The sequence below is a fragment of the Dunckerocampus dactyliophorus genome, chromosome 16, assembly GCF_027744805.1.
Source record: "Dunckerocampus dactyliophorus isolate RoL2022-P2 chromosome 16, RoL_Ddac_1.1, whole genome shotgun sequence".
In the NCBI taxonomy this organism is placed as follows: domain Eukaryota; kingdom Metazoa; phylum Chordata; class Actinopteri; order Syngnathiformes; family Syngnathidae; genus Dunckerocampus; species Dunckerocampus dactyliophorus.
The window spans coordinates 8,425,941-8,435,710 of NC_072834.1; the positions used below are offsets into that span (position 1 = coordinate 8,425,941).

Consider the following 9,770-nt stretch of genomic DNA (forward strand, 5'->3'; position numbering starts at 1 on the left):
ACCAATGAAGCAGAGTCAGCAAACAACTGTCGAGAAGCTAAAAAAAAGCGAGTTGGAGCTTTTCGCCCTGTCACTCACACACAGCCCCGTTGGAAAAAAGTGTCACAATGGTTGCTAGCACGTTAGCAAACAGAGGAGTAGTTATGATGCTAACTGATGAAGAAGAGTCGTCAACAACTGTCAAAGAAATATCAAATCTAAAATGTTATTGTAATCTAACAGTTTTTATTGGGTGAACTTCGGTTACCTTTAAGAGCAGGTTAAAGATTTTTATATTTTAGTTACCACAGCAATAAGTCGTAAAAGCATTTTTCCTGAATTGTAGCATAAAGATCCTGCTAAATTGCTTTATCTGTGCCATAAAAGAAAAATGGAGTGAAGTCTCACATGCTCCCACACAAATGTGAGACATTTTAACCCCATGTCAGCCTCCTGCATGTGAAAGCAGCTCTACTATGTTTACTCTTGAGCGTTTGATGTGGGAGGAAAATGATTATTATTGTTTGCGTGTGTGTACTTGTCGCGCAGTATTTCTGTTCCATTCAAGCCCCACCTGCAGCGTTTTCACGGGAGTGTTGCAGGTTAGCGATACTTTTGTTGCAAGTCTGGGCAATCATCACTCAACTGGCCTGAGGTTTTCTTCTCTTGCATGCAGATGAAACCCGCACCTTCTCTCTTTTTTACTGGGGGCTGAGAGTTTTCTAGTTTTCTCTTTGCACCTGCAGGCTTTGACGGGCTAAGCAGCAAATTCAAAGGGCGAGGGGACCAAATAAATCACCCCGGCTTCCTCTGCTGTGTCTTTTTTTTTTTACATGGTATAGTAAAGTATACGAGTCTACTCATGAACATATTGTAGCATTTGACAAGAAAAGTAATGCATTTCACAGAGGAAGTTTTTGTGATGCTACCGCAGAGGCATACCAGTGATGGCAGCGATGGCAACCATAAAACAGGCAATGGAAAGGCGGAATTTTGGTGGTGCAGAAGCAAAAGCGTTGTAACTGGACATCAATAATAAAGGAAGAATGAAATTTATACAGTATACATACAGCAAAGTGAGACTTGTCACCCAGGCAGAGACAGCAAAGCCTCAGTTACACTTATTTTGTCCCCGCAGCGGTACGCAATTTTTGCGTGCCAAAGAGTAAATTGGTTGTAAATGTGAAGATGTGAAGTATGTGTAAACTGTGCGGGGCTGCGTGCTAAGCATATTATGAAATGTTAAAAATTTGTGGCACCCATAATTTCCTAGAACTAGTCGTGAACGCAAGGCAAGCGCACCGCACTAGTTTATGCCTCCTTCCTGCTCTTTCTGCATTTTCTTTCTGCAGCTGCGAGATAATATAGACATACCTTTCTTTTCTGCAATGAGAGCTTCTTCTCCGGAGTTCAACATCTTGTATGTCCCTTACAAATTATTCATTAATGAAGCGAGGAGTGACGCCTGCTGTCGGGTGGTGTCACGTGAGACACAGCGAAACCAAATAATGCTGCGACTGCTTCACGGATGCAGGAAGTGGTGGTGACAGGAACAATGTGCGTTGCACTCGACATAAACAGTACTTAGCAAGGTTTTCAGTCACAGATTGCGTCATTTATGCGTAAACAGAACGCAAACAGTGCGCAAGCTAGTCGTCACGCTTTTAAACAAATGACGAGCATTGCCGACTGCAAATTGTAGGACACTGGAGGCAAAATGCGTGCCTCCACAGTATAAAACACCGCTTAAGAACGTTAAAATGCTTTGTGATTCAGGAGCGAATTTGACTTAGCCACATTCCACTCAGGAGCCAGGACAGAGACAAGGTTAACAAACGACACACCTAAAAGGGTATATTATCACATTGTTAGTGACTTATTGTTGACTTAGCCATGTTGTACTAAGCAGCCATGTCATTTTTCAATAAATTCCATTTCTGACTCTTTGGTTGTCATCACACCTCTAGGGATTTTGAATGCTGAGGTTCCAGTTTATAGCCCAAACATAATATGGCGCTTAACTGTATCGCAGGTCAGTCGTGTATAAAATAATCAAGAAACAAAGTCCTTTAGGTCTTGTGACACTTTATGACAACATGCGGACGAAAGGTAATACCAGAGACACATGCTCGTACACTTTGCAGTACCCTTTGACCCTTCCAGTGGTTAAAACAAACCTCACACAAATGGCAAACATAAATAGAAAGCGGAAGCGAAGGGGAAAAGCATGTCGTGTACATATAATCATTTTACCAGGTTCTCTGTTGTCTCACTTGTGGTAAAATGTAGAAACAGCTGAAAAGTCCATCATGCTATTGGAGGACGACAAGGGGCGGAGGGGCCTCAGGTACATTCATTTTGCCAACCACCAATTTAACAAGAAGTACCTGCAATAAAAGTGGATTTGTACACAGCGCAGCTGAATGTTTTTATGACCAAACTGCAGCAATCAGCTGACCGGGGACCACCAATTAAAAATGAGTAAAGTGCTGACATGGAATGAATGTGTGCCAATCAGCATTGTGACTGCCATTTAGTGACATGTTTACACTTGAAGTCAGGTCTCTGGAAACACTTCTACACCCGAGCAGATAGTGTTAGGGTGTCCAGACACTGCCAAGTCATCGCTTCGCAGTTGCTGTGGTAACGAGGTAGGCATGATTAGCTATGTGCACGGACATGACAGCCAATGAGAGCACATGTAAGTGGCTGAGTCACTGTCACAGCAGCAGGCTTTTGGAATTGAATGTGAAACTGAAATATTTAATACTGAGATGCAATAAGAGCTAGAGGCGCTTACGAGAACAATGTTGGGCTCAAAGTACGTTCATTTTACATGCATTAAAAACAGATGACAGACAGGCTTGGAAATTGTTGTTGCTACTCTTTTTGAAAGAATTATACTATACACTGAACAGCATTCATAACAAGTCAGCAGGATGCACAATTGTTTTCCTTGTGTGTGCAATCACTTCATAATACAACACTGTATGACTTTGTGGCTTATTTTGAGTCATTCTGTTTTACAGTATTTCTATTATTCCAGACTGGCACTCATTACTAACTGGCAATAGGAGCAATCCCGTTCATTATAGTACAGGTTGGGCGGCTGTGCTCGTGCATGCGATCACGCCAGGCCCAAGCCCACCTGTCTCAACGCTCCAGCCCGGATGGGAGTACTAACACGAGCTCAGGTATTAAGCATACTCATACTCCATGCACTGCCCGGGAATCTAGCATGATACCACTACACCAGCGCCCCAAGAGGTATTATACAAGACTTTAATAATTGATTATGCAATCGAACGCCTATGGGTGCCTTCTTTTTTGAATCCTTTGCAGCAAAATGTGTACAAGTCTCATTTCTATTGATGCCTGTCATTTGAAATCGTCATTTTAGGACCATGTTTTTGTTGTTCCTTTGGGAATAAATCACCATTCCCATGCATAGAATCTTCCATTTTCATCCACTATCAATTGTGTGTGCACTAGAATGAGCTCATTTCATCACATTAGGTTATGTGTGTGTGTGTGTGTGTGTGTGTGTGTGTGTGTGTGTGTGTGTTCACAAAAAGAAGGCAACAATAGCATCAGTGCAGGGCTTAGTAGTGCCCTATTTTCTTTCTCCTGCAGAGTACGTCACATTGAGGAAGACCACCAACCCCCCACTGTCCTCCACTGCAGTGACGACACACACGTACACACATACACACACATATGCAAAGCACGCGCATGCCTATAATGACACACTTGCGCACTTTTATTAGAATAAACGCACATACAGTGGGAAGGAAAGTATTTTAGGCTCTTGCTTGAAATGCGGAATATTACTCTTTCAAGTCACACGCGCACACACACGGATACACGCAACCCCCACTTTCCCCCACAGCAACCTAGATTCCTTACTCCCTCAAAGAAGGATGAAAAATAAAACCATGTTATCTTTGTATTCTTTCTTACATTTGCCCCACAGGGTGTACTATTTTGAAAAAAAAAAAAAGAGTGCGGACTCCTTCCAGCCGCCGTAATTAACAATTGGTTATGGTGCAGAGTGCATGAGTGTGTGCAAGGCCCTCATCCATCAACACGGTTGACAGTAGCACTACTCAATGGCTGCTATTAGCCTCCTTATAACTCACCAACTAGCTCAGTGGGCGGCGTGGAAAAACAAAGGCGTAAAGTAGAGCGGGAAGATGAGAGGGATGCGTGAAGAGTGCAACAAGGGACCAGAATTCCCCACCTTGTTCTACCTTTGTCGTTTACACTCATGTTTGCCGTGCTCAGAAGCTCTTAAAGGTTCAGCCTGAAGTGAAGAGTACAGGCCAACAAGGCAAGGCCATTATCAAGACAGTGTTAATGGTCGGCTGGAGGGCTGTTTTTAAACTGGCCGCAAGCTTCATGCGAAGGTGCACAAGTGCCGCCAAAATGCGTGCGCAGAAACACTGTATGCTGTAATTGAGGCTGGTGTAATTAAAGGTCCTGGTGTATACATTTCACAAATGTCAACTATTTTGACAGTAGCTTCACCTCTTAAGGAGCAAAGTTGGACAACAAGAAGCTGGTTTGCATGCTGGCTGATGAAAAAAAGAAACAGCACCACCTGGGACTGGGAATCAAAACCGGGTCGGAAAAAACGGGAATCTTACATGATACCACTTCACGGGTGGTGAAGGTGGGATAAAGTGAACTTTACAGTACAGTCTCCCCTCGCCACGTTGCGGTTTGGCTTTCGCAGCTTCTTTCCTTTTCAAATATATATTATTTAACAAACCATGCTGTCTTGTGGTTGAATACAGCCTTTATTGGTAAAAAAAAAATCTATATATGTATATTTAAGCAAAATCCACTTATTATTTGTCTAGCTTAAGCATTTTCAAGCATAAATATGGCTAAATTAACTAAAATAGAAATGCAATCTTCAGTTTTCTTTCCTCCAGTTTTTCAAATACATATTAATGGATAAATCATGCTGTTTAGTGGTCGAACACGGCCTATTCTTAGTCAAAAAATATGCATATTAAAGCAAATTTTACACACTTTTTCCCTAAATTAAGCATTTCCAAGCATAAGAATGGCACAATGAACTAAAATACAAATATAGGGCATTCAGAAGATTCATTCGAAGACGCTGTGAATGATATGTAGCATCCTACACGGGTCACTAGGTGTCAGGAATGGTACTGTAATGTTCGGTGAGACACACACACATAAAAATGCTCTCTGCTCGAACTACAAACATATTTGATTCTACTTCCAGAAAAATTCATCATTTTCGGGTCAGGAACCAGCGTGATAAACAAGAGATTACTGTACTTTGTTCTCTAATAGAAAACGACAGTGACTCGCTAACTCCTCTATTGGTAAAATAGGGTACTACAAGTTTAGGCAGACCTGGCCTACCTGGTTAGCATTTTAGCAAGAAGTCATTTGGGAGAGTTTCTTCACATTTTGATCATAATGTGAGGGAAGTATCCAAATAGTCGAAGCCCCTGACCCAATTGGGGTTCGGTGCTCGGCCACTTCAGCAGGAACCTCGACAGCAGTCAGTCTAATATAGTCTATAAATGTTGGACCTAAGCCAGGTGACTGGCTTGAGCAAATGCCACTCCCCTTAAAAAAAGAATGCACTGCCCAGGAATCAAACCAAAGTGACAACAATGGGAATCTTGCGTTGATACTACTTGACCATCAGCACTGATATGATCATTAAGGACCTTTGATACGAAAGCCAGTAGTATTAGCCTCACTTGTCTCAATAGCTTGACTCTTAAAGACCAAAATTAAGGACAAAGATCATATTTTAGCATCTGCCGGGAATTTGCAAGGATCAACAATCATTTTACTGCATAAACACAACTGTCGGCCGAGCCACGCCAAAACATCATCAGCAAACTGAACTGTCCTGGGAACGGAACACGAATTTAACCCGAGGACCACCTGTAGCACTTTTATACATATTGTGAGCTAAAGTACTCATTTTTATGCAAATGTTTATGCAAATTTAGGGACGTACTTATATTGAAATCTTTTTCAAAACTAATTCTGAACTGTACAACATCCATCAGCGTTCCACTTTACAGTTTTTACCACGCCTCGTCCTCTTTGGTTGCAATAGGACAGTGACTCACTAGCACCTCTTAAGGTACAAAGTGCTTCTCCAAGTCTGCAGACCAATGCTAGCGTGACTATGGAAAGAGCCATTATTCACATTGTGATGACGACGTGTTAATCTGTTGTTTGTGAATGCTTTGAATAAAAAAACGACTTTATGCATTATTATCCAAACATATTACAGCCATCTGAAGGCGTAGTTCCGTTCCTTCACTGAGGGTCAACACACACACACACACACACACAGCCTTAGCACTCATAAGGAAGGCCTCAGGAATGCACTCTATCCATATTTACAACATATGTGCATGAATGTGCCCAGCATTACAAACACACACGCATTCCCAACTGAAGACAAAGCAGCACTGACCTAGATTGGGTCCTGAACACACAATTTAAAGATGTAGTGGCTAAAGCATGTGGAATAGCTATGGCTGAGGTTGCTACGCAATCCAATGGTGGGAAATGATACACAACATGTTTGCTGATGAGCAGCGGCACCCTGCTAGAGAAGCAGAGAAAAGCCACAATAGCCACTCATTCTGGATTTTCCAGGTCGCACCAATGAACAAAGATAGATGGATAGATAGATAGACATCAGCTGAAAGACAGCAAAAAAGAATACAGCTGCTGACACATGGCGGAAAGTTCAGGTTTATGTCAGTTTGGTATTTTTGAATGGAATGAGGTTTCCCCTCGTTGGCTAAGTCAGCGCGTCAATACTACTGTTGGTACTAACTAAGCTCTGTTAAAAACATGGGTTTCACGATATAGTGTCCCCTTGATGTACGTTGTCTTGATTCGAATCTATAAACTCTTTGAATCCAGCTCATCCTTTACATAGCAGACATTTGCTCTGCTCTACAAATTGGCAAGTCGACATGGAAATCCACTTCCCAGAGCCACGAGCGGCTCGTTTGCAGGATGGACTTTGTTGCAGCTCAAACTTTATTGATGTCGGAATGGCAGGCTTTTTTACACCCTCCCGCACATACCAAGCACTCATGAGCGTCTGATATCCACAGAGCACAGCCTCCCGTTGTCTCCGTGTTGGAGAAGTTGATGGGAACACATGCGCTGACAGCTCGGAAAGAGACACAGTGATCACTCGCATTCTGACACCTTTGACGCTTACAAGAGCACTTACAACGACTCCCACACTCTCATTAGGGACACTGTGGGATCCCATCTGCCTGATAACATACTCTCACTGGCCAAAACATTAGAGACGTTCATGCAGTCTAATGAGATGCAGTCCAAAAACTGCAACTTCTGACTAAACGGGATGCGTACAAAAAGGAAAGCGAAAGTCCACAAGAAGAGAGAGAGCCTGTGGTCTGAAATATTCCAATACTGTAAACACCTGCAGCACAAACTGGCATTAAGGTTGAAACTGAGTGTAGTTAGCAAAGTTTGCATGTCAAAATCCTGCATCAACTCAGCTTTGGTACTTTCCAGCTACTTTGTACATGACATTATGCTCATTCAGAGTGAAGAGGTTCGGCTCGAAGGGGCCTGAGGTCAAAAGTATTATCGTTTCAGCGTCTCATCCGCACGGGAACGGCGTTCTGCGTGACCTGAAATGGTGTTTTTTGAAATCGGCTTCCAGAGTGGGAAAATCTGAGAGCGCCGGCTTGTCGTTGCCGTGTATACAGGCAATATGAAAACAATGACGTCACCGACTCACCGCCGTCACATGACCAGAAGTGAGCTTTGACGACAAACCAACATGATATCTGAATATTTTGTTGTCTTATGCTCCATAATCACTCACAGAAGTAATTCCACTTCTCGTAAGTCTTGAAAAGCGGAAGACGAACGACTTATGCGCATGCGTTCTTTCTTCTTCTATGGTCTGGTGTGTCACGTAGTTCCACCCACGTGTTTGTTTACAGCGCCACACGTTCTGAAGTCCGAGCCACGAGTTTCCAGAAGACTTCAAGAACTTATCTATAATCTGCCTCTGGAATTTGAGAATGTAATGTGTGTAACGACAACACAAACTGTTGGGAAGTTGGTGGGAAGCTTGGATTGTGCCTCTGAACGTAGAGACGTTTACAGCAGAGTTTCTCCCGTTAAAAGTCAAGAATTGGCATGAACATTTCTGACAATTGAGAATCTTCTCTTTGTAGTTTCCCCCCGACTGTGAAAGTTAGCATGTCAAACATTACAGGTGGATCTCCATCATCGGCTCTTATTGGTTTATTTTCCCTGACAACAATTGGAATACCGGAGCTACTTTATTTGGCTGGATTTTGGCTTTCAATGTTAAGATGTTTGCTCTAAGCCTCACTGTCCACTGTTGTGTTTTTGCTCCCCATTTGCTGTATTTATTTACTATTTTTACCTAATAAAAGCTCTATTACAATGTAGTTGAGCATATGAATATGCCTACAACACTGGTTGACATTGGAGTACAGTATACAGTTCCACTTGCCGTCAAAGTTAGCACGTCAAGTAATGTCGGTTTTCAGCAGCTAGACGGCCTGACTAAGCAGTTTTACATGCTACAGTTTCTTTGCGTCTTTGAATGTGAAGAGGTTTAGCGCTGAGCCTCAGGTTCCGGTGCTTGTCTTTTGTTTTTTTTTTTATCTTGCAGTATATGTTTACTGTAGCTAAGACTGAATTGTAGGAAGAATAAGAAATCATCATTAGTTGATGGCTAATGCATGTGGGTTGAATGGTGTGCCTAATATTGTGCTAGTGAATGTAAACAACACCTGCCCACACAGTAATGAGCATGTAAATGATTCATGCGACCATCACATACTTTTCAGAGCCTGGATGAGCGCTTTGCCGTCCTTGATGAGCTCCTTTATGAACTTGTTGGTCTTGTCCAGCTCCAGTTCGTGGGACTTGAGTCTCTCCCTGAACTGTGGACTATCCAGGTAGCAGTCGCTGAACTCCAGGGCGGGCAGTCCCATCTTCATCTGCTTGGTGGGGCCGGCTAGAAAAGCTCGGAGCGAGGAGGAACCAGGAGGAGTGATCCCTGTCGTGGGCTGCTATAGGGGCTGCTGGGAGTGATGTGAAATCCGATTAAACAACGTGGCGAGGGGAATGTTATCCAAAGAGGTGGTGAAAAAAGCCTACCTGCATAACCTATTATCTCCAAGATAATATCCAAGATGAATTAAGCTCCTTGAGAGTCCAACATCCAATGAAGCACATGCAAAAGTTCTCTGATTTATCCAAGACGGTGTTTGGCAAAATAAGAGTCCAGATGCTCATGTAAACCGGTGATGCATTCCTCTCGACCGAGTCATTTTGGACCGGACAGTCCAATACGGCGAGGGCGGGGAAAGAGGCTGCCGCTAGAACACGACGGACTGGGACCGTCGATGTGGAGAAGTGCTCCTTGCAGGCTTTGCTTCAACACATCGCGGTCAACCTACCGCTGCGCTGCAAATACTTTGATTGACGTCTCTCGCGTCCAATCGGGTGCCTTGACGAGCTGGCGTAGGAGGGCTGCTGTGACAAGAGATGCAACGCATGTGAAGAACGCTCACTCTGGTGTCACGTTTGAGAAGAATTACACCTCTGATTGCAGAATTTCCTGGACCACTTTTCTAGTATTTTCACTGCACTAACATTCCATATTATTATAATCACATATATATATAACATGTATTTAACCACAACAGCTTATTTTAGCCTGGTGTATGTCAGAATGACAAAAGTAT

At 43.0% G+C, this 9,770-nt stretch overlaps 1 protein-coding gene across 3 annotated transcripts in view; it reads right to left on the minus strand.

Moving 5' to 3' along the window:
- LOC129169053 (rho GTPase-activating protein 26-like) overlaps window positions 1–9,489 on the minus strand; it is a 61,524-nt gene extending 52,035 nt beyond the window's left edge. The window contains exons 1-2 of one of the 3 annotated variants that reach the window (XM_054755036.1): window positions 9,181–9,489; window positions 8,861–9,101 (exon numbers count right to left, since the gene is read on the minus strand). In XM_054755036.1, the coding sequence (XP_054611011.1) occupies window positions 8,861–9,020 (160 nt within the window). In that variant the 5' untranslated portion in view covers window positions 9,021–9,101; window positions 9,181–9,489. Of the gene's footprint in view, window positions 1–6,460; window positions 7,046–8,860; window positions 9,105–9,180 lie in introns of those variants that run through there. The other 2 variants (XM_054755035.1, XM_054755037.1) reach the window with 2 other exon arrangements.
- Window positions 9,490–9,770: the final 281 nt, after the last annotated feature.